Source organism: Dipodomys ordii, unplaced genomic scaffold (assembly GCF_000151885.1).
Source record: "Dipodomys ordii isolate 6190 unplaced genomic scaffold, Dord_2.0 Scaffold215, whole genome shotgun sequence".
In the NCBI taxonomy this organism is placed as follows: Eukaryota; Metazoa; Chordata; class Mammalia; order Rodentia; family Heteromyidae; genus Dipodomys; species Dipodomys ordii.
Window position 1 is genome coordinate 1,361,138 of NW_012267431.1, and position 25,500 is coordinate 1,386,637.

Here is a 25,500-nt window from a genome sequence, read left to right on the forward strand (position 1 = left end):
GGATGAGATAATGAGCGGCCCTGGAGGGTGAGTGCTGGGGACTCTGTGGGATCCAGGGTAGCATCATTTGTCTAACTTTAGTTGGATGATTGGCCCATTATTTTTTAAGCTTTCTATTTTCGAATATCAACCTTAAGGTTTTAAAGTGAACTTTGAGACCCATTTAAGACCCACCGGTTTGGTGCACTATTTTCAGTATTTTAAAGAGTTAACAATATCTTTTACCTAGGACTTATTTGGAAGTGTGGTTTCGATCACCTCAAGTTTTTATTTTATTATTTTTATTTTTGATGCATAGGGTCTTGCAAAGTAGCTCAGGCTAGCCTTGAACTCTATATCCTCCTGCCTCAGCATTTTGAGTGTTAGGATTACAGCTGGAGCCACCACTTGGCTTCCTAAATTTATCATCTTAATGGATTTCTAATCTTAGTATTTCTGTGTGAGGAAAAATGCCTATATAAAGCTCATTCTTGAAATGAGAGATTGATGGCCTAATCTGTGGTGAATTTTTTGCAGTGTTCTGACTTTAGTTCAAAAACAGTGTTTAATCATGTTGATTGTGTCATGCAAAATTTAGAGCTTTTTTTTAATATGCTTCTTCCATTACTGAGAAAGGAGAGATTCTCCACTCTGATGATAATTTGTTCCTTTCTGTTTTTGTCAATTACACATTGTGAGTTAATTTTTGTATAACATGTGGAATTTAGGTCCCCACATGCTTATTTGGTCATAGATATCCAATTGTTCCAGCCACACTTATTGAAACATTCATCTATTGACTTACTTCATATCTTTATAAAAAATAATGGTCTACACAGGTCCCTGATCCAAGGGAGCTTTTGAATAGTTTCATAGCTAAAAGTTGGTGGGGCTAGAATTTAATCTTTTATTAATTTAGTATATATCTCATTGTCTTGGGACAAAGTGTATGCAAAGTGTATGTTTCTGGGACATTGTCTGCCCCACAATATTCAACTATACTTTGAGGCCACCAGAAAATGCTTATGTGGCATGTTGTATGAGTGTGGCATATGTGCTCTGTCTTTCAAAGTTGCTTAGAGTCTCTGCAGAGTCCTTGGCTGAGACCCCTTAGTGAAGGCTGTAGGATCTTCTTTCAGACCCCAGCAACTCAATTTGAGACCACGGATTCCTAAAGCTTGAAGAACCTGGAAAGTGTGGAGTTGTCAGCAAGAGAACCCAGAGAAAGGTCCAACCTGAGCATGGCAGCCTCTACAGAGAACTCTCTCCACCCAGGAGAACATGGCAAAGCATATGAGGTGAGGAGAGAGAAGAGGTAGCACATCAAAAATTTATCCAGAGTCTTCAGAACTTAAAGATATTGTTTCTTCATTTTACTTTGTAAACATTGCTTTCTTTATTTTACTTTTTCTTTTTGGCAGTGCTGGAACTGGAACCCAGGGCCTCACAATGTTAAGCAAACTTTGTACCATTGAGCCATACCACCAGTTGGCCACATTAATTTAAAAAAAATCAGGCTAGGAATGTGGCTTAGTGGTAAGAGTGCTTTTGTAGCATGCATGAAGCCCTGGGTTCGATTCCTCAGTACCACATATACAGAAAAAGCCAGAAGTGGTGCTGTGGCTCAAGTGGTAGAGTGCTAGCCTTGAGCAAAAGAAGCTCAGGGAAGTGCCCAGGCCCTGAGTTCAAGCCCCAGGACTGGCAAAAAAATCAAAAAATCCATGCACCGGTGGCTCATATGTGTAAATCTAACAATTTAGGAGGTTGAGATCTGAGGATTATTATTTGAAGACACGGTGAGAAGGCAATTGTAGTCCTCTCAATCTCAGTCTCCTCATTAGCTAGGATTACAGGTATGAGCTATGTATGTCCAGCAGTGTTTCTCTATTTTTACAGAGGTCTGGAAAGTCTTTAACAAAAACATGTAATCTTTTTTTTTTCAAGTATCAGTAGCTTTACTTATTTTCCAATAATGAACAAGCTGAGAAAGAAATCAGGAAAACAATTCACAAAAAGTCACAAAAACAATAAAATAAAATACACAGGCATTAACTAAGGAAGTGAAAGATGTTTACAACTAAAACTCCAAAACCTTCAGAATTGAATAGATGGCTCTCAAAAGTAGATGTACAAGTGGCCAATAAGTGGATGAAGAAATGTTCAACACCTTTAACTATAAAGAAAATGTAACTTGAAACAATACTGAGATTCCATCCCCCATGTCAGAATGACATCTATCAAGAAAACAAAGAACAGGAAATGGGTATAAAGGTATGGGATAAAGGGATGTGTGGGAATATAAATTAGTGTAACCACTAAAAACATGTAACATGTAATCTTAATGAGCCTAAAGCCTACAGATGATTTGTTCAGGTGAGTGCTTAGGTCCTTGACATTCTTTCCATTCCAAGTAGAGAAAGGCCAACAATACAGGCTAGGATGGAGATTTGGGAACAGGAGAATTTTTTTTGGTCCAAGGCTGGGACTTGAACTCAGTACCTGATGCTTTGGCTCATTGGCTAGCACTCTACCAACTGAGCCATGCCTCCAACTCTAAGAAAAGGAGAATTTTTTTGAAGACACATTTAATTTAATATCAAGAGTGCAATACAAAAGGCCCAAGTACAATGAAGGAATGCATTCTCCCATTAACACCAACAACAATGCACTTGTAACACGTACCTGTTGAATAAGATGAGGGCTCAAGTTCACCATTGAAAAATATAATGCAGTGAATTGCATCACAGCCATACAAACTGGTTGTGAAATGAATGTTTATATACTTCAGTTTAAAGCTCATGTTTGATACCATACTTGTTTGTATACTTCTCAGTTAAGATTATATACAGTTTTTTGGAAACCATTCAATGAACAAACCATTGATTGAAACCACATTGATTTAAGGCTCCATTGAGGAATTCAGACTCCTAAACTAATTAATTGTATGCACTACTTGTATTGACATCTATTATTTGATTTTCTCATGGCTGTTCAAAGTTGGTTCTTATCAAGTGAATCCTTTAGAAGCAAAATTCATCTAATTTTTGTTGTAACCCAGTAGTTCAACAACAACCATGAAGTCCACAATCATATCAGTAAAACGGATATACATTGTCTCTAAGTCACTATGCTCAAGAAGAATAGGAGAGTTTTTTGGGTCAGTTGTGGGATTTGAACTCTGTGCCTGGGCGCTGTCCCTCAGCACTTCAGCTCAAGGCTAGTGCTCTACCACTTAAGCCATAGCACCACTTCCAGTTTTCTGGTGGTTTACTAGAGATAAGAATCTCACAGACTTTCCTGCCTGGGCTGTCTATGAACCATGATCCTCAGATCTCAGCCTCCTGAGTAGCTAGGATTACAAGTGTGAGCCACCACCGTCCAGTGAACAGGAGAATTTTAAGAGCACCAGATAAGGTAAAGAAATGGGAAGTTGAAGGAGTAGAATCTTCACGATGAGGTGGAATGTGGGGGCGGGGGGTTGGAAAAGGGCTGGGCTGGCACACATGGAGTTTCAGGTCAGAAAAGGTTGTGCAGTTTAGTTTGTAAAAGAGTAAAAGAAAGAGGACATGGTAGCACAAGATAATCTACTTTTTTGACAGTCTGGAACTAAACTCAGGGCCTTGTGCTTCCAAAGCAAATGTCCTACTACTTGAGCCATGTCTCTAGTCCTTTGCTTTTAGTTTGTTTTTGAAGTAGAATCTCACTAACTTTGCCTGAGCAAACAAACTTCATACAAGATTCCTACTAACTCTGCCTCCAGAGTATCTGGGTCCATAGACATGTATCACCCCTCCCAGATGAGAGACCCACCTTTTTTATGCCAGTTCTAGGACTTGAACTCAGGGCCTGGGCATTGTCCCTGAGATTTTGTGCTCAAGGCTAAAACTATACCACTTGAAACACAGCTCCATTTAGCTTTTTGGTGGTTAATTGGAGATAAGAGTATCATGGACTTTTCCTGCCCACGCTGGCTTTACACTGTGATGCTCAGATCTCAGCCTCCTGAGTAGCTTGGATTAGAGGCTCAAGCCAGCAGTGCCCAGCTGAGACCAACCATTTTTAAACAACTGTGCATTTTGAGATAGATTTTCAGCTTTTTCTAGGTTTTCAGACTTGTATATAAAAAAGCGCTGAGATTTAGAATACTGTACAAATGAATGTGATTCAGAAGCTCTTAAGTGTTGTAAATTGGCCATTAGAGTTCTAAGTGGTCCTTAGTACAATTATGACATTTTGGAAGGTAATGAACTGAGTTGTTAACATGGTGGCAAAGTATAGAATCAGCAAGAGTTTTGTGAAGAGCTTGAAAGTTTCCAATGAGTACTAAACTTATACAAAAGCCAGCCACAAAAGAAAACCAAAAGAGCACTCAAAGAATGAAAATGACATATTGAATGGAGATGTGACTAAAAGGATAGAACATCTAGCAAGTGTGAAGTCCTGAGTTCAAATCCCAATACTATCACAATAAAGAGAAAATCTACAGCCTTACTAAACTATCAGGGACAGTGTCCAGAGTACAGGGATCAGGAGCAGGACTTACCACAGATCCTCAGCTGACTAATTAGAGAAGCAAGGTGGACTGGATGGACTGAACAGGCCCCATATCTGGGGGGAGATAGGGGTTCAGAAGTAGGTTTCCAGTCTTATTCAAGTCATAACACCAAACTAATTGGCCAAGCCAAACAAGGAACAAGAAAGTTGATTTTATTCAGGATATTGTAATATGCGCACCCCAGATTCAAACAGTAAAATCGTGGTAGGAAAGGGGTGTCTGCCTTACACTTTTGTGTGGAGGAGAGACAATTTTTTTTGGGGGGTCCGGTCATGGGGCTTGAACTCTGGGCCTGGGCGCTGTCCCTCAGCTCTTCAGCTCAAGGCTAGCGCTCTACCACATGAGCCACAGCGCCACTTCCGGCTTTTTTCTTTTTTGCTTATGTGGTGCTGAGGAATCGAACCCAGGGCCTCAGGCATGCAAGGCAAGCGCTCTACCACTGAGCCACCTTCCCAGCCCCAGGAGAGACAATTATAAATGAAGAGGTTGGGCATGGTAGCTCATGCCTATGATCCCAGCTACTTGAAAGGTGACAATTAGGAAGGTCACTATTGAAGGCCAGTTAGGGCAAAATGTTAGTGAGACTCCCAACCTCAAGAAAACAAGCCACCCTCAGCAGTCCATGTCTGTAGTTTAAGCTACTTGAGAGATATAGGTAGGAAGATTGAGGTCTGAGACTAGCCTGGGGAAAACTGTAAAAAGAGAACTAAAAAGTAAACTCCAAGCAAAAAGAGCTTGGGGCTTGCCTAGCAAGCTTAAGGCCCTGAGTTCAAACTCCAGCATTGCAAAAACAACCACAACCACAACAATAAAGTCAAAGAGATTCACAGAAGAGGTTCTTCTGTTGTAATCAGGGAAAGTGTTTATCAGTCAGCCAACCAGGAAATGATTGCCTTTGTGTCTGACTAGTTGCAAGAAGATGACAGATTTGTTAATCATTCATGAGACAAAGGACAGAGTTGGATAGTGTATGTTAGGCCTGTCTGAAGGTTCAGCCAATAGGGAAAGGTCTATATTTGGCCTTGTTAGATAGTGGAGTAATTGAGAATCTTACTGGACTCATGCCAGAGAGTACAAGCCTTAGCTTGCAGAAGGCTAGGGGCAGGCTCAATGAATGATTGCTTTGTGGCAAAGAGTTCTTCATAAAGGATCACATATAGGGATTTTTTCTTTTTCTTTTGAGAAAATGTCTTGCTGTTTAGGCCAGGCTGGCTTTGAAATCACTATGTAACCCCAGCTGACCTTGAACTTGTGATCCTCCTGTTTCAGCTCTCCCCTCTCCTAAGTGTTGGGACAAACTTGGAATTTCTTAACTATTTTCAGGGCTCTGGAGAAGTTCAGTGTTTTCAAGGGTCCTCAGTCGTGTGTGAAAACTTGAGTTTTGTTCTTGTTATTGGAGTAACCACCAAAGGACAACCATTCCTACTAGTCCATGTTGACAACCACATAACATTCTTCTGCTCCACAGAATTGGCTGAGCAGTAGCTGGGGGAAGGGATTGGAGAAACCTTTTGGATGTGTTGACAAGTGTTTCCTGTGTGGGATGTAGCCATCCAAAAAGAGGATGATTGTTTGGAGAGATGGACCCTGGCGTGCTTGTGAATGACAGAGGTCACTAGTGTCTCTCTCTTGTACCTTCAGACACTGGTCATTGTGCTTATTGTACTGATGGAAAACCATTATGGTCCACTTTATTCATTTATTGGTTGTTAGATATGGCTCTGGATGTTGAGGTGGCACATGAGATTAAGGACATCAATTCAAAAGAAACTTGGCAAGACAAAAATCTCAAATATAATAAATAGCTAAAATTCATGGGTAGATGTGATTTATGTACTTTTTTTGGTGCCAATTCTGGGACCTGAAACTCAGGGCCTGGGTACTGTCCCTGAGCTTTTTTTTTTTTTTTTTTTGCCAAGGCTAGGATTCTACTACTTGAGCTATAGCTGTATTTCTGGTTTTTTTCTGGTTAATTGGAGATAGAGTCTAATGGACTCTCTTCAGATCTCAGCCTCCTGAGTAGCTAGGTTAAAGACATCAAACACTGGTGCCCAGCTGTGATATATATCTATGTGTGTTCAATAGGCATACAATATATAATGATGGCAATCCTTAGAGGCAACTTCTTGTCTGTCTTTTCTCTTCCCAAAGTTTTGATCTGTTGCCTTGAACAAGACTGTCTTGTTACAGGTCCCAGTGTCATTTGAGGATGTGACTGTGGACTTCAGCAGGGAGGAGTGGCAGAAACTGGACTCTACTCAAAGATGCCTATACCAAGATGTCATGCTAGAGAACTACAGCCACCTGCTCTCAGTGGGTAAGTATAGCTATCCTGTGGGGACTGGCATGAGCCTATTATAGGCTAAATTGTGTCCCCAAGAAAACTTTAGTGCACAGTATATAACTTTATTTGGAAATACTCTTTACAGAAGTAATGAAGCTATACTGAGGTAATCCAATCTATTGTCCTTATAAAGAGAAAATGTAGGCACAGAAACACACACAGAGAGAAGAAAGATAGTGTGAAGACATACTGGAAGAAAATTGCCTGATATTAGAATGACAATCTACTACACATGACACATTGGAATTTATTGGAAGCTAGGTGACTCAACCTGGACTCATCTCTCACACCTTGATTTTGGACTTTTGATTGTCAGAACAATAATATACTAATCATCTATTGTAAGCTTCCTAATTCATGGCATTTTGTTACAGAAGCCCCAGGAAACCAACACAATATTTCATACTTGGAAATGGGTTAATAATGTGACCACTCCAAACTAGCCGTGTTCAGCTAAACATCAGTGACTGCAATTCTAGCTACTCAAGAGGCTGAGATCTGAGCATTCTGGTTCAAAACCAGCCCAGGCAGACAAATCCGAAATACTCTTATCTCCAGTTAACTAGAAAAAATCTAAAAGTGAAGGTGTAGTTCAAGTGGTAGAGCCCTGGGCTTGAAAAAGTTAGGCAAGAACACAAGGCTCTGAGTTCCAGCTCCAATACTAGTTAGTGAATGTATATATGTGTGTGTGCGTGCATGCACACACACAGACACAAATATTTAGCAGCTGTTTAAATCTCATAGTAAATGTGTCAGAGTAGCAGAACCAAATAAGGAGTTTTTGTCACCAAAGGCCTCAGAGGCCCAGTGACAGAGTATGCCTTTTTTTTGCTTGTGAAAAGGACCAGATAAAATTTATCTTTCACTTTAGAAGGGATGTCTTGACATACCCCACACCACTGGATCCCTAGAAATTTCTATGAGGTAGAAAATCTACTTTTTGTCACATTTACTTTACTACCATTGAGTTTTGTCCCGATTCATTTTCTGTCCTCTGGTAAGCAGATGTCTTACGTATAATTCTAGAGTAGTTGCTGCTTGCTGCTCAGTAGGTTCATTTAGCATAAGGAGCCAGATAAAAGTTGTCTTTACTATCAGGTACCATGAAAAAGCATTTGTTGGATCCATTGTTATATACTATTTAGCAAGGAATGGGTTAATTTTTTCAAGCAATAAAGCTACATTTGGAACAATGCCTGTAAGTAGAGTCCCCCAGCTAGTTAAGTTTGTGATGTTTCTCCAGCATTTTCTGTGTAGGTCACATAGGCAAAATGAACTGAGGATGTGGTAGGAGTCCCAAGCTCTCCCCTTTCAAGTCCTTGATGGTAGCAATAGTCTCTGAAATCACTCTAGGAGCATGGTATGGCTTTGGCTTTTCTTTTTTCCTAGGTTTTAGTGGCTTCTACTTGGTCTGTCCCACCATCAGAGCCCTCATGTTACAGGTCAGGGAGCCAGTATGGCAATTTTGCCATATCTGAGACTGTGGGTTCCAGTTAATATTCTAGAATTGGGAATATAATCACAGGACAGGTTCAAGGACCCCTTGGTCCCATTGGGAGGTGACCTGAGCTAAAACTCCATTCTTTCTCTGCTTCAATTCTATATTTTGTGGGTTGTGGACAGGCTTGAACTCTGGGCTTGAGCACTGTCCTTGAGCTCTTTTGTTCCAGGCTATCACTTACCACTTGGAGCCATAGCTCCACTTCTGGTTTTCTGGTGGTTAATTGGAGATAAGAATCTCACTGGCTTTCCTGACATATGGGCTTCAAATCATCATCCTCAGATGTTAGTCTCCAGAGTAGCCAGGATTACAGGCATGATCCATCAGCACCTAGCTGTTTGTTTTTTGAGCTGATCCTGGTGTTGGAACTCAGGGCCCAGGCACTGTCCATAAGCTATTTTGCTCAAGACTAGATCTTTACCACTTGAGTCACAGTTCCACTTCTGGCTATTTTGTGAATAATTTGAGGTAAGAGTCCTGTGGATTTTCCTTCCCTAGCTGACTTTGAACCACAATCCTCAGATCTCAGTCCCCTGAGTAGCTAGGATTACAGGCTTTAGCCAGTGATGCTAAGCTCTGTCTTTTTATTTGGCAAGACTAGAGTATGGACTCAAACTCTCACACTTGCTAGACAAGTATTCTGTTGCTGAGCCACACCCCAAGCCACTCCCTTCTCTTTCATAATTCTCTCCACTGACTAGTTAGTCACTGTAGGATTAAAGTCTCCTGGCATTAGTGGTAGTTTAGGACAAGTGTCCCATAATCCTCAAAATGTCAGATTATTTCTTTTTTTGGGGGGCGGGGGGGGGTCCGGTCCTGAGGCCTGAACTCTGGGCCTGGGTGCTGTCCCGCAGCTCTTCAGCTCAAGGCTAGCACTCTACCACTTGAGCCACAGTGCCACTTCCAGCTTTTTTCTTTTTGCTTATGTGGTGCTGAAGAATTGAACCCAGGGCCTCAGGCATGCAAGGCAAGCGCTCTACCACTGAGCCACCTTCCCAGCCCCAGATTATTTCTTTTTTTAATTAAAAATATTATTATAAAGATGATGTACAGAGTGGTTACAGCTACATAAGTCAGGTAAACAGTATATTTATTTTTGAGCAATGTCATAACTATCTTCACTCCCAGTTTTTCCTTCCCACCCCCATCCACAAGTATGAAGTTCATTTTCAACATAGTGTCCAGTGAGTACTATTGCTGCATTCGTTAAATAAGTTTTTTATTGTGAAAATACTGTACAGAGAGATTATAATTACATGAGCAAGGTAATGAGTACATTTCTTATGAAGCATTGTTGCTTCTCCCTTTGTTTTTCCCCTGCCATCCCTCCCTCCTTTCTCCACAACTACACTCCACCCCACCCTCCCGCCTAAATTGTAAAGTTCTTTTTTGACATAGCGTCTTGTATATCTCATTGTTACAATGGGTCCACCTGTTTCCTATTTAAACAATTTGTTTTTTCCCTTCCCCTCCACAAATTATACCAACATCAAATACAGTGAAAACAGGGGTTATACCATGGGGGAGGGACATACAAAGCAACAAAAAAAAATCACGTGGTACCTTTAAAATACGTTAGAAACAATAGCAAGAAAGAAAAAACCACTTGTGTCCTTATCTTGGGGCTTATTTCGCTTAATATCATCTTATCTGACCTTTTCTGCTTGTCTCAGACATATACTATTGCAAATAGGGAAATCATGGAACCTATGTTTCTTTGGGTCTGGCTTACTTCCCTTAATATAATTTTTTCCAAGTCTTTCCATTTCCTTACAAATGGGGCAATGTCATTCTTTCTGATGGAGGCATAGAATTCCATTGTGTATATAGACCACATTTTCTTGATCCATTCATCTACAGAAGTGCATCTGGGTTGGTTCCATATCTTAGCTATGGTAAATAATGCTGCAATAAACATAGTTGTGCTGGTAGCTTTAGTGTGGTCTTGTTTGTGATCATTTGGGTAAATGCCCAAAAGTGGGATTGCTGGGTCATAGGGGAGCTCCATGTGGAGTCTTTTGAGGAAACTCCATACTACTTTCCAAAGTGGGTGAACAAGTTTACATTCCCACCAACAATGCAGTAGGTTCCTTTCTGCTCACATTCCTTCCAGCTTCTGTTGTTATTAGAGTTCTTGATTATAGCCATTCTAACTGGGGTGAGGTGGTATCTGAATGGTGTTTTGATTTGCATTTCTTTTTTTTTTTTTGGGTCTGGTCATGGGGCCTGAACTCTGGGCCTGGGCACTGTCCCTCAGCTCTTCACCTCAAGGCTAGCACTCTACCACTTGAGCCACTTCCGGATTTTTCTGCTTATGTGGTGCTGAGGAATTGAACCCAGGGCCTCTGGCATGCAAGGCATGCGCTCTACCACTGAGCCACCTTCCCAGCCCTGATTTGAATTTCTTTTATGGCTAGAGAGGTTGAGCATTTCTTCATGTGTCTATTGGCCATCCTTCTTTCCTCTTCAGAGAAGTTTCTCTTTAAGTCTTTACACCACTTACTTATTGGGGAGTTGTTTCTCTGAGGATTTGTTGTTGGGGGATTTAATTTTTTGAGTTCCATGTATATTTTAGATATGAGACCCTTGTCCGTTGTATGGTTAGTGAAGATCTTCTCCCAATCTGTGGGCTTTCTATTGATTTGCTAGTTATGTCCTTTGCCATGCAGAAGCTCTGCAATTTCATGCAATCCCATTTGTCCAACCTTTCTTTGATTTGTTGTGTTTCTGGGTCTCTATTAAGAAAATTTCGGCCTGTGCCAAGGATACCTAGTGTTTCTCCTATTCCATCCTGTAATGTTTTCAGAGTGTCTGTTTTGACTACCAGGTCTTTGATCCATTTGGAGTTGATTCTGGTCCAGGGTGATATATAAGGATCTAGCTTTAGTTTTCTACAAGTGATTAACCAATTTTTCCAGCACCATTTATTGAAGAGGCTGTTAAAGCTACCAATTTTCAATGATTTTTTTGGTGCCAGTTCTGGGGCTTGAAGTTAGGGTCTGTGCACTGTTCCTGGGCTTCTTTTGTTGAAGGCTAATGCTCTACCACTTGAACCACAGCTCCATTTTCAGCTTTTTTTGGTAGTTTCATTGGTGATAAGAGTCTCACAGACTTCCCTGCCCAAGCTGGCTTCGAATTGCAATGTACATATGTCAGCCTCCTGTGTAGCCTAGGATTACAGGTGTGAGCCACTGACACTTGACTCAATGCTTTTTTGCATGTAGTAGCCCTAGAAAAGGAACAAAGACTTGGTGAGAGAGAGAGAGAGAGAGAGAGAGAGAGAGAGAGAGAGAGCCACCTGCTGAGCTTGTGGCATATGGGATGATATTGTCCTTGATTTGTCTGAGGTCCTTCATCTGCTTTTCACCTCTGTGATTATTGCACTGTTCTCAAAGAAATGTACTTACTTCCCAAAGAGTAAATAGAAAGCAAATGTCTGAACACAATTCTTTATCTATCATATTCTCTTGACAGGGTTTGAAGTTCCAAAGCCAGAGGTCATCTTCAAGTTGGAGCAAGGAGAGGAACCATGGATGTTGGAGGATGAAGTCCCACATCAGAGCTGTTTTGGTAAGTGTGAATCAGGCACAGAGATAAGTATTTTCTTTCCTTCTGAAACCGGTGATCATTGCTACTGTTTTTTCCCCCCAATATGGGGGATGGAACTCAGGACCTCATGTTTGTCATTTAAGCTGTGCTTTCATTCCTTTTGCTTTTAGATTCCTCACTTCTCTACACCTTCCATCCTCTTTCCTATCTTCTGACTTTATGGTCACTGTCACTTAGCAATTTTTCTTTCCTATTTGCCAGTATTTGGGGTTTGAACTCAGTGCCTCAAACTTGCCCAACTGGCATTCTGCCACTAGAGCCATATTCTAGCCCTGTTTTTCGCTGGTTGTTTTGGAGATGGAGGCTCATGGACTTTTCTGCTTAGGCTGGCCTTGATACGTGATCCTCCAGATCAGAGCCTCTTGAGTAACTAGGACTACAGGTATAAGCCACTGGTATCCAGCTCATTTTTTTCTTTTGAAATAAATGTTAAGGTATTATTTACATAGAATAAGATGTATCCTTTTAAAGTGTATACTTTGTGCTCACTTTGGCAGTATAGATGCTAAAAATTGGAACAATACACAGAAGATTAGCATGACCCCTGTACAAGGATGATGTGCAAATTTAAGAAGTGTTCCAAAAAATAAAGTGTGCATTTTGATGTATTTTCATAAAGATACACCAGTTTAACAACCCACTGAATCATGTATGTGACATTCCATTACACAGAATGTTTCTTTTTTTGGGGGGAGGGGTCCAGTCATAGGCCTGAACTCTGGGCCTAGGCGCTGTCCCTCAGCTCTTCAGCTCAAGGCTAGTGTTCTACCACTTGAGCCACAGCGCCACTTCCAGCTTTTTTCTTTTTGCTTATGTGGTGCTGAGGAATCGAACCCAGGGCCTCAGGCATGCAAGGCAAGCGCTCTACCACTGAGCCACCTTCCCAGCCCAACACAGAATGTTTCTGTATGCCCCTTGGACTCAGTAGCCATAACCACCTTGGTTCTGGGCAACCATTGACATGCTTTTCCTCACTGCAGATGAGACTTGTCTTTATTAGGGCTTCATGTAAATGGAATCATATCCTGTGTATTCTCTTGAGCCTGACTTCATTCATTTAGTACAATGATTTTGTAATTTATCCTTGTTACCAAATATGTCACTAGTCTTATTCCTTTTAAATTCTGAGAAATATTCCATGGTGTGACTATAGAGGTTGAGCATCACTCATTAAAAAATTAAAAAGCTAAAATGCTCTGAAGTCTGATTTTGGATTGCTTATTTTTATTTTATTTTATTTTTGTTGGTCATGGGGCTTAACTATGGGCCTGGGTGCTGTCCCTCAGCTATTCAGCTCAAGTTGAGCACTCTACCACTTGAGCTACAGCACCACTTCTCATTTTTTTGGTGGTTCGTTGGAGATAAGAGTCTCATGGACTTTCCTGCCTGGGCTGGCTTTGAACTGCAATCTCCAGATCTCAGCCCCCTGAGTAGCTAAGATATCAGGTGTGAGCCACCAGTACCTGGATGCTTAATTATTTTTGAAGTAGGGATGTTTTAACTGATAAAATCAATGCAAATATTCTAAAAGAAAAAGAAAAAAACCTCTGCTCACACCTGTAATCCTAGCTACTCAGGGGGCTGAGATGTGAGGACTGCAGTTTGAAGCCAGCCTGAGCAGAAAAATCATCAAGACTCTATCTCTAATTAACTAGCATAAAGCTAGAAGTTGAGTTATTACTTAAGTGTTAGAGCACCAGCTTGGGTAGAAAAACTAAGGGATAGCATCTAGGCCTCAAGTTTAAGGCCCAGTAATCACATACACACAGAGAAATCTCCAAAATCTAGAAATCTTTTTGTCTCAATTATTTTGAATAAAAGGTACTTAAACAGACTTATAATTTGTTAATCTATACATGTGTCTATGGATAGCTTATTAAAACTTGGTAATTATAAATGAAGCTGCTGCAGTCAAATTTGGTTGTTTTTTTTTTGTGGTACTGAAGTTTGAACTCAATTTCTTTTTTTTTTTTTTTTTGGTCGTGGGGCTTGAATTCTGGGCCTGGGCCTTGTCCCTCAGCTCTTCAACTCAAGGCGAGCGCTCTACCACTTGAGCTACAGCGCCACTTTGAACTCAATTTCTTTCACTTGCTGGTCAGGCACTCTACCACTAGAGCCATGCTTCTAGCCCTTTTTGTTCTGGTTATTTGTGAAATAGGATCTCATACTTTTTGCCTGACTTTAGATTGTGATCCTCTTACTTCTACCTCTGCCTATCTGGGATTATAAAATAACCATTCCTGTTTTTTTATTTTTGTTTTTTGTTTGTTTTGGTGGTACCAAGGTTTGAATTTAGGGCTTCATGTTTGCCAAACAGGTGCACTACTGTTTGGGCCATGTCTCTAGCCATTTTAGCTCTGGTTATTTTTGAGATAGGCTTTCCTTTATTGAGTGGGCCACTCTGGACCACAACCCTCCTATTTATACTTTGTTATAGCTTAGATGACAAGCACATGCCACTATGACCAGCTTTCTCTGATGAGATGGGTTTTTGTGAACTGTTGTTTTCTTTTTCTCAGGCTGGCTTGTTACATGTCCCCAGTGACTTACTTCCTTCAGCTAGGCCCCAACTTTGTTTTTATTACCTTCCAATAATGCCATCCTGTTATGACCACATCAAGGAATTAATCCCTTGATGAGATCAGAGCCCCCAGGATCAAATCACTTCACAGAAGACCATCAGCTTTCAGCCAAGTCTTCAATATGTGGATTAGGGGGGCATTTTTTACCTAAATCCTAACCTTTGGGAAAATTCCAGAGATTGGACTTGCTGAATCATATATACATGTATACTGGCCTTTAACCAAAAGATTGCCAAACTGTCTGCAAAATCAGTTATATGATTTTATGTTCCCAAGAGCAATAATATAGTTATTCCTGTTGCTTCACATCCTTCTCAACATTTGCTAGTATCAGTCTTTCATTTTTGTTACTCAACTGTATGCACAATAGTGTTGCAGTATGATTTAAGTTTTATTCCTCTGATGAGAGTAAAGGTGCTTAGCGTCTTTTATTTTTTTATTTTTATTTTTGTGTCCGGTCGTGGGGTGAACTCTGGGCCTGGGCGCTGTCCCTCAGCTCTTCAGCTCAAGGCTAGCGCTCTAACACTTGAGCCACAGTGCCACTTCTGGCTTTTTTCTTTTTGCTTATGTGGTGCTGAGGAATCGAACCCAGGGCCTCAGGCATGCAAGGCAAGCACTCTACCACTGAGCCACCTTCCCAGCCCCACTTAGAGTCTTTTATACATTTGTTAATGAAACATCTATTCATGTCTCCTGCTTTTACTGGGTTGTTGTCTTTGTCTTATTATTGAGGGTGTTTTGTTTTATTTTGAAAATGAGGTCTTTCTATATAGGCTAGACTGGCCTTAAATGTTCAATCCTGTCTACTGTCTCCTACGTGCTTGGATTACAGGTGAACCCCACCAGGCATAGTAGATTTTTTTTAATCATCTTTTTTGTTTTAGGTGCATAGTATTCTTTTTATATATTTATGTGATGGAAGGACCAAGGCTCTCTCTCTGTGGTGTGTGTGTGTGTGTGTGTGTGTGTGTGTGTTGGTCAACTCAGGGCCTGAGTGCTGTCCCTGAACATTGTTTGTTCAAGGCTTGCACTCTACCACTTGAGCCACAGCTCTACTTCTGAATTTTTTTTTTGTTGGACATAGGGCCTGAACTCTGGGCCTGGGTGCTGTCCCTTAGCTCCTCAGCTCAAGGCTAGTGCTCTACCACTTGAGCCATAGAACCACTTCTGGTTTTCTGGTGGTTTATTGGAGATAAGTGTCTCATGGTCTTTCCTGCCAGGGCTGGCTTTGAATCACAATCCTCAGAGCTCAGCTTCCTGAGTAGCTAGGATTACAGGCATGAGCAGCGAGTGCCCAGCTCACTTTTGACTTTTTTATGCTTAATTGGAGATAAAGAGTCCCATGGGGGCTGGGAAGGTGGCTCAGTGGTAGAGCACTTGCCTTGCATGCATGAGGCCCTGGGTTCGATTCCTCAGCACCACATAAGCAAAAAGAAAAAAGCCGGAAGTGGCTCTGTGGCTCAAATGGTAGAGCACTAGCCTTGAGCTGAAGAGCTGAGGGACAGCACCCAGGCCCAGAGTTCAGGCCCCACGACTGGACCCCCCCCCCTCCGCAAAATAAAAAGAATCTCATGGACCTTTCTGCCCAGACTGGCTTTGCACCATAATCTTAGCATCTTGAATAGCTAGGGTTATAGTCATGAGCCACTGGCATCCAGCTAAGGCTCATGTTTAAAATATTGATATCTATTTGTTCTAAATTGTTGAAGTTTTCTTTGTTTCATTGAATTTCTTTGGCATGTTTCCTAAAATTGATTTATTTTCTGAACTACCGGAGCGGTTAAATCCTAATAAATACATTAAAACTGCAAATGTAAGGCAAGAATGCAAGTAATTCATGAACCTACCACTGTTTTGTTCAGTTGACCATGAGGATGAAGTTTAGGAGAATTGGCATCTTAAGCATGGCATAGTTCTGCAGTCATTTATGTATTTTAATGCCTTTCAGCAGAGTTTTATTCTTTTCAATGTAGAGGTCTTATGCACCCTTCATTAAATTTATCTCTAAGTATTTGAGGTTTTTTTTCAAACTGTTATAAATGTCTGCATTGTAATTTTATTTTGGGATTGTTCTTTGCTAATATATAATAACAATGTAAATTTTAAAAAAATTCAGCTTGTTAGTACAAATTGCTGTCAATTGATTTTTGTACACTGACTTTGTATGTTACTGAATCTACTAATTCGTTTTCTTATAAGTTCCTTGGGGCTTTTTCATCTAAGTAATCATTATCTAAAAATAGAGACACGTTGACTCCTTTTCCAATCTCAGGCTTTTGATTGCTTTGCCTTTCCTTTAAAAAAAAAAAACTAAGACTAAAGTATAGTTGAGTGCTGTGAGCGTGGGCATGCTTTCTTTCCCTGTTCCTGATATTAGGAAGAAGAATCAAGGTTTTTCACCCTTAACTGTTATGTAAGCTGTGGGATTTTGCTAGCTGCCCTTTATGAGGTTATGTAAGCTCCTTTCAATCCTAGCTTGGTGAAGTGCTTATTATTTTTAAACATGGTAGAGTGTTACCTTTTGTCAAGTACTTTACTTCTTTTTTTCTCATTACTTCTGCTAATATGGTGAGTTTGTTTCTGGATTTTTTAACTATTGAATTAACCTTGCATTTCTCAGATAAATACTGGTTAGATTTGGCATACTCTCCTTAATACATAGTGTTGGATTCTAGTTGCTAATATTTTGTTTAAAACATTTGCAGTTTTCATGAGTAGTTCTGATTCCACAGTTTTCGTTTTTTGCAATGTTTTTGTCTTGTTTTGATATTAGAGTTATGCCGACCACATAAAAGGAATTTTGAAGGATTTCTTTTTCTGCCTTTTTTTGCCTGTCCTGGGGCTTGAACTCAGGGCCTGGGCACTGTCCCAGGCTAGTGTTCTACCACTTGAGCCACAGCACTACTTCCGGCTTTTCTGTGTATGTGGTACTGAGGAAGTGAACCCAGGGCTTCATGCATGCTATGCAAGCACTCTTCCACTAAGCCACATTCCCAGCTCTGCTTTTTTGAAATACCTCTCTAAGACTATGGAATTCACCAGGAAAACAATCTAGACCTTAAGTCTCCCTTCTTCCCTCCTTCCCTTCTTCCCTCTTTCTCGTCTTCCCTTCTTTTTTTTTTTTTTGGTCAGTCGTGGGGCTTGAACTCTGGGCCTGGGTGCTGTGCCACAGCTCTTGAGCTCTTCAGCTCAAGGCTAGTGCTCTACTACTTGAGCCACAGTGCCACTTCTGGTTTTCTGGTGATTGATTGTAGATAAGAGTTTCACGGGCTTGCTAGGGCTGGCTTTGAACCATGATCCTCAGATCTCAGCCTCCTGAGTAGCTAGGATTACAGGCATGAACTACCGGTGCCCAGTATCTTCCCTTCTTTAAGACAACATACTGAGATTAGTATGTTGCCTAAGCCGGACCCAAACTTACAGTCTTATTGTCCAGGCCTCTTGAGTGCTGGGATCTGAAATTTTCTTGATGGGAATTTTTGTATCAGTCTTGGGGCTTGAATTCAGGGCCTGGGTGCTATTTCTGCCCTTTTTTGCTCAAGGCTAGTGCTCTACTACTTGAGCCACACAGCTCCAATTCAGGATTTTTGGGTCTTAGTTACCTTTTAATTGTGATCCCAGATCTCAGCCTCCCAAGTAGCTAGGATTACAAGGCTTGAGCCACAGGTCACATTATTTTGAAGCATCTCATGTTCTTGTTGTAGCAGGCAATTAACTATGTTGGACTCAAACAGGAAACACAGTCTCACTTTAAGTGTTAGCACCCAGCTCTCAGTCCCACTTTGCTTTCTGTTTGCCCAGTCCATGCAGCATGGGGGTGTCAGGCAGAGTTTATATATGGTATTTGGGGTTTATACCTTTTTGTTTTTCCTTTGGGGGTTGTGCTCCTGGGCACCCTGTCCCCCTTCTCCTGATTCCTCTGGCAAAAGGATAACAAGATTTTAAAGAAATTTCAGTGGTTCCACACTCTTGGTAAGAGTATAGTTACTCCACAGGAACTCATGAAAAGAGGGAAGCACTTGCATACTGGTTACTTCCAACTTTTAACTCTCCTCTAAATTCTGCCTCCTTTTCTTTTCTTTTTCTTCTTCTTTTTTTTGGGGGGGGGTCCGGTTGTGGGGCCTGAACTCTGGGCCTGGGCACTGTCCCTCAGCTCTTCAGCTCAAGGCTAGCGCTCTACCACTTGAGCCACAGTGCCACTTCTGGCTTTTTTCTTTTTGCTTATGTGGTGCTGAGGAATCGAACCCAGGGCCTCATGCATGCAAGGCAAGCGCTCTACCACTGAGCCACCTTCCCAGCCCTCCTTTTGTTTTCAAGTCAAGATATACCCTAGTGAAAACTAAGAAAGCTAAAAGTTGATTCTGTGAGTAGCTTGAGGTATAGCTCAGTGGTGAAGTACTTGCCTAGCATGTGCAAGACCCTTGGTTCCATTCTCAAGAGCATAAAAACTTGGTTCTTTAAAGATCAGTACTATTAATTAATAACTATGATTAGTCAAGAAAGAAAAAGAAAGCACATATTATCAAGGCTATAAATAAAAGAAGCTTTTTTTTTTTTTTACATTTTGGGCTGTCTCTGAGATATTGTGCTCAAGGCTCGTGCTCTACCAATTGAGCCACAGATCTGCACTTCCAGCTTTTTGGTGTTTAATTGCAGATAAGGCTCTTACCAACTTTCCTGCTTGGGCTGGCTTCAAACTATTATCCTCAGTTCTCAGCCTCCAGAGTAGCTCAGATTACAGGCATAAGCCATAGGCATCCAATTTATTTTTACAAATTTCATAGACATTAAAATGATAGTAAATGGATGGGGTTGAGAAAGATTGGGGAAAAATGATAGCGGGGGTGACATTGTTCAAGATGCATTGTATTTATGTTGAATTGAAATTTCTTTGAACAACCACATAAAAATAATGAAAATTATATTAAAATGATATCAAGTATCAAGTGTGATGTGCAGGCCTGTAACCCAGAGGAAGGGCTTGGAGAATCTCAATTGAATGCCAGCCTGGCAAAATTAAGGAGATCCTATCTTAAAAGGAAAATACAAATAAAAAGGCTGGGCCATGGCTGAAGTGATAAAGCATTTGAAAGTGCAAGGCCCTGGATTCAATCCTCAACACTGGAAAAAGAAAAGAGAAGACTCTATTGTACCTCATGGAAATGTCCATACTCTCGAAGGGCGTGCTGTATGAATTATGTTAAAGTTAATTTGCAGTAACGAAGAGATTATGAGATACATCGATTTAACTACTAAATAAATTTACTCCTCTTATAGAGGAATACATTTTTATTATGTTTATTCCAGAATCCAGGCTTCTTCAGTACAGTAATCCACCATCTTTTAGATTTTTCTAGAATCTACCTGTTTGATCTTGTGTTGCTGCTAATTCCACGTTCCAGTGGGCAGAAAAGTAGCCATATAGCCATAGCAATCTACAAAGGAGGCTGAAAAATGTTGTATGGTTAGGCAGCCATATTCCTTTAATGCAAACAAATGAGGAGATACCCTACTCGACAGTTGTCTGACTCTACCACAGATGGAGTCTCTCCTTTTTTCCATTACTGGGGCTTGAACTCAAGGCTTCATGTTCTTGCTTGGGATTTTACTCGTTTGACACTCTACCAATTGAGCCACACTTCACTTTGGCTTTTTTTTCTGGCTAATTAGAGATAAGAGTCTCACAGACTTCCCTTCCTAAGCTGACTTTGAACCATGATCCTCAGATCTCAGTTTCCTGAGTAGCTAGGATTATAGGCATGAGCTACTACACTTGGCCCAAATCCTTGTCTTATCTATTATTGATTCAACCTACTTGATAGCCAAGCTTCCTACTAACATAGAACTAAGCTCTTATGTTAAATTCCAGTTTCCACTACTTTATAACCAGGTGTGTTGGCAAATCATATAACAATTAAGAACTTTACTTTCCTTGTCTACAGAAGGTAGACAAAGAGAACTTTGGAAGGTATTATATAATTCATATGTATGATTTTCCCAGGACAATGCCTGAGCTAGTAGAGGAGTCACAGAAGAGGTCAGCAATACAAATTTATCTATATGTATTTCTGATAACCTTTGCCATTGTCACTGTCATCATCATCTTTACTGACTTTCAGGTGTTCAACTGGGATTTATTTATGGGCACTTATTTTTAGATATTCTTCATGTCAATTTTACTTTTTCTTCTTCCCCTTTAGATGGCAAGTTTGGGAACAAGAACTCACAAAAAAGAATTTCCAGCCAAAATCCATTTCATAGTGAAATAGAAATTGATCATAGGAGAGATGATCCATTGTATTCCATTTTAGAAGACCTATGGCAAGATGCTGAACAGATACAAAGGTGTAAGGAAAACCAGAAAAAGCTGCTGAGCAATGCTGCTTTCCTCACTAAGAAAACATTGAGTACAGAGTGGGAATTCAAATATACAGACATGAGGAAATATGTACTTCCAAGTCCAGAACTTACACCTGTACAGAAGAGACCCCCCAAACCTAACTCATTGGGGAAGCATTTTAAACATAATTTAGATGTCCATATTCATAATAAACACAGTTCAGAAGAGAACTTAGATAAAATTATTGGGCAAGGTGAAGTTTTTACCCAGGGCACTTCTTATACTAACCATGCAAATTCACCTGCAGGAGTGACATTCTATGGAAGTAATCCATGTGGAAAAGTCTCTAGCCCTAAACAAAATGAAAAGCCTCCTATTGTGGAGAAAGCAAACACATGTACTGAATTTGGGAAAGTCTGTACCCCTAAATCACGCCTTTTCACACCTCCAAGAATTCACAGTGTGGAAAAACATCACGACCTTAGCAAATGTGCAAATGGTTTACCACAGAAGCCACTACTCAGCATATACCTGAGAGTACACAGAGATGAAAAACTGTACATATGTACAAAATGCGGAAAGGCCTTCCTCCAAAATTCAGAATTAATGGTGCACGAGAAAACTCACACAAGAGAGAAACCCTATAAATGCAGTGAATGTGGGAAATCATTTTTCCAACCATCGTCTCTCCTCAGGCACCAGACAACTCATACCCGAGGAAAAATCTACGAGTGCGGTGAGTGTGGGAAAGGCTTCTCCCTGAACTCAGCCCTCAGTGTCCACCAGAAAATCCATACTGGAGAGAGGCACCATAAATGTAATGAGTGTGGGAAAGCCTTTACCCAAAAGTCAACACTCAGAATGCACCAGAGAATTCACACGGGGGAGAGATCCTATGTGTGTGCCCAGTGTGGCCAGGCCTTCATCCAGAAGGCCCACTTGATTGCTCACCAGAGAATTCACACAGGAGAAAAGCCATATTCATGCAGTGACTGTGGCAAGTCTTTCCCCTCCAAGTCCCAACTCCAGATGCATAAGCGAGTCCATACAGGAGAAAAACCCTACGTATGCACTGAATGTGGGAAGGCTTTCACCAACAGGTCAAATCTCAACACTCACCAAAAAGCTCATACCGGAGAGAAGTCGTACATATGTGCTGAATGTGGGAAGGCCTTCACGGACAGGTCCAATTTCAACAAACACCAGACCATTCATACTGGAGAGAAGCCCTATGTGTGTGCTGACTGTGGGAGAGCCTTCATCCATAAGGCAGAGTTAACTGCACATCAAAGAATCCATACTACTGAGAAGCCTTATAAATGTCCTGACTGTGCGAAGTCCTTCTCCAAGAAACCACATCTGAAGGTGCATCAACGAATTCACACTGGGGAGAAACCATACATATGTGCTGAATGTGGGAAGGCCTTCACCGACAGGTCCAATTTCAACAAACACCAGACCATTCACACTGGAGAGAAGCCCTATAAGTGCAGTGACTGTGGGAAGGGCTTCACCCAGAAATCAGTGCTCAGTATGCATCGCAATATTCACTCCTGAAAGTAAATCCCATTTCCTAAAGAGAGGGAGCCTCTTCACAGATGCTTGGCCCATATGTACGTTACACCATTCACCTGAGACCAATCCTTCATGAATGCATTGTCTGAGAAAGTGTTCATTAGCCTGTCTCACCCAAGATGAGAAAAAAATGACATAAAAAGTACCCTGTAAGAATGCATCAGAAGAAGGGAGTTTCCATGCTTGCACAGCCTTGCAAAATATAATTGGATTTATAGGCTTGATGCATTAGGAAAAGCTTTTCTGCTGGAAGCATAACAAGGCAAGTTGTTATCTCTATAGGAAGAAAGATGCAAAAACCGTGCAAAACCATGCAAAATCAGGACACTAATGTGTGTGTGTGTACTATTATAACTACTTTATACTTTATAAATAACATTAAATTGATACTCTAGAGTACCACACAAATGAAAAGAAGAATAAGAATAGAATGTATTTGATATGTAAACCTCTCAGTTCTGTATTTATGGCAAGACACATTTCATAACAGGAAGAACAGTTAAAGTTCTTTTTTTCTAGATACCCAATGTGCAGACATATTAGTGTAATTACAGTGGAATACCTGACATAGCATTCCTATCTTCTTTGACTGTGGATATGAAGAAAGTTCTCCACAGATTCCTCCCAACCCTTCATGCATGATCCTTTGCAATGTCAGTTTGTTGTTTCTCTTGGTAAGAAGTAGCTTCTTTTTCTCTGCTTCTTGACTTTGGACTTAGCTGTGAAGCTTGCTTTGGACAATGGTCATTAGTGAAGATTTAAGAAGAGGCTTGATTTTTCAGAAAATAACACAGCCCTGACATTGTTTGGTATTTAGCCCAGCAAGTGCCATATTAGACTTCTGGTTTATGGGATGTTAGACAATATATCTGTGCTGTCTTAAGTCCCTAGAAAAAGAAGCTTGAGAAGTATGAAAGCCTGCCTTGCTTATTAGCCTTTCTTGCTGCTCTCTGGCATCTAGGGACCTCTATGTGAATAAGCTCAGATTGCTCCACAGGGAGATGAGAAAGACAAGCCAGCCTAGACGAGACCCTTTATACTACCAACTGTCAGACATGAGGCGAGGCCTTGCTAGACCTCCAGATCCACTCAGGACAGCCAAGCTCAGAAAAGCCGTATCAGTTATCTATGCCAACACACAAAATTGTGAGACAAATAAAATGTTCATTGTTTTGAATAGTTATACTTTGGGCTGTTTTATTACATGCAAATGCTAAGCAGCGATAAAAGTATATATGTGTAAGGGCTGGAAGTATGACTCAAGTGGTCAAGTACTAGATAAGTAAGACAAAGTGTGAAACCCTGAGTTCAAACTCCAGTATGACCACCAAAAAAAAGAACAACATAATTTTGCCAGGTACTGATGGCTCACATCTGTAATTCTAGTTATTCAAGAAGCTAGGATATGGGTGATCATGTTTTGAGGCCAGCCCATGAAGAAAAGTCCCCGAGACTCCATCCCCAATTAACTAGCAAAAAGCAGGGCTGGATGTATGATTCAAGGGGTTGAGTGCCAGTTGTGGGCAAGCAAGCTGAGCAATCTTGAGGATCTGAGGTCAAACTCCAATAACACATATATAACTGTATATGTGCGTGGAGAGTATTTTCTCAAAACATAATGTGGCACTGTCTTTGGGCCTTTGCAGCAGTTGGAGACCAGAAAAACAGTAAGAAAACTTAGCAAGGCAGCCTGTAGTATTTAGTAAGGGGAAAATGGCTAAACAGTTATTATCCTTGTGGGAAGATAGAGATTAAACCAAATGGAACTTGTGGATCTGACTAGGGGATTTGCAGTAGAATACAAAAAGGGTCAGTTTGCTTCTTTAGATATACATGATAAAGTACAGAAGGAGAAAAAATTTAGTAGAAAACCTCCATTGGCAGCAGAATCCAAATACGGAAAAGTCAGGAGTTTCTAGGTTGGGAAATAACAGATTCACATAATCTATTCTACTATCAAACTATTTGCCATGTTAAAAAAATGGCCTCAGGGTAAAGATCAATAATAATAAGTATTTATAAGACTCTTTGTTATAGTGTGAGATATTGTGTTATGTTGGTGCTGGAGCGAGTCAGTAACTAATGAACATTTAAAAATAAGCATCTAAGCTGGGTGCTGGTGGCTCATGCCTATAATCCTAGCTAATCAGGAGGCTGAGATCTGAGGATTGCAGTTCAAAGCCAGCCCAGGCAGGAAAGTTCATGAGACTCTTATCTCCAATTAACCACCAGAAAACCAGAAGTGGCACTGTGGCTCAAGTGGTAAAGCGTTTACCTTGAGCTGAAGAGCTGAGGGACAGCGCCCAGGCCTGGAGTTCAAGCCCCACAGCGAACAAAAAATAAAACTGAACAAAAAGAAACAACCAAAAATAAGCATCTAAAAATCTTCATAACAGCCAGGCACTGGTGGTTCATACCTGTAATCCTAGCTACTCAGGAGACCTAGTCCATGAAACTTACTTCTATCTAACCAGCAAAAGAAAGAAGAAAAAAGCCAGAAGTAGAGCTGTGGCTCAATGCTAGAGCATTAGCCTTGAGCAAAAAAGCTCAGGTACAGTGCCTAGGCTTTAAGTTCAAGCTCCAAGACCAATACCAAACAAAAAAAATCTTTATAACAATATCCCACAGTGGCTTGACATACTGCTATGTGTACTCTTATCTTAAAAAAAAAACTTGTTAGTGTGACATTTGGAGCATGAGCTAGATCCAACAAAATTCATAGAAAAACCTATAAAGTTTTGAATAGAGTTTTACCAGTGGAACTACCTCCAGATTGTCCTTAAAGGGACTGAAAATGGTCTCTGGACTTTCCTCCCTAGCCTCTATGAAGAGGATGCAAACCAAGAACTTTGCTCAGCTGCAAATATGGACTGTTTCTTGTGGTAAATAAAGGACATCAGAGGAAAGACCTAAGAACAATAGATGAACATGGACTGAGGAGCCATTCCCAGGGAGAACTGTGCCCCAATCATGAAGCACTATCTGCTTGTAGACAAGAGGATCTGATCATTTACT

General features: G+C 40.7%; 1 protein-coding gene across 1 annotated transcript; it reads left to right on the forward strand.

The window, feature by feature from the left end:
- On the forward strand, positions 1–22,609 carry Znf81 (zinc finger protein 81). Its single transcript, XM_013035544.1, has 5 exons — positions 1–27; positions 1,119–1,277; positions 6,725–6,851; positions 11,854–11,949; positions 20,771–22,609. Exons 2-5 carry the CDS (start codon positions 1,221–1,223, stop codon positions 22,465–22,467), a joined length of 1,977 nt encoding a protein of 658 aa, XP_012890998.1. The 5' UTR covers positions 1–27; positions 1,119–1,220; the 3' UTR covers positions 22,468–22,609.
- The last annotated feature ends 2,891 nt before the right edge of the window (positions 22,610–25,500 follow it).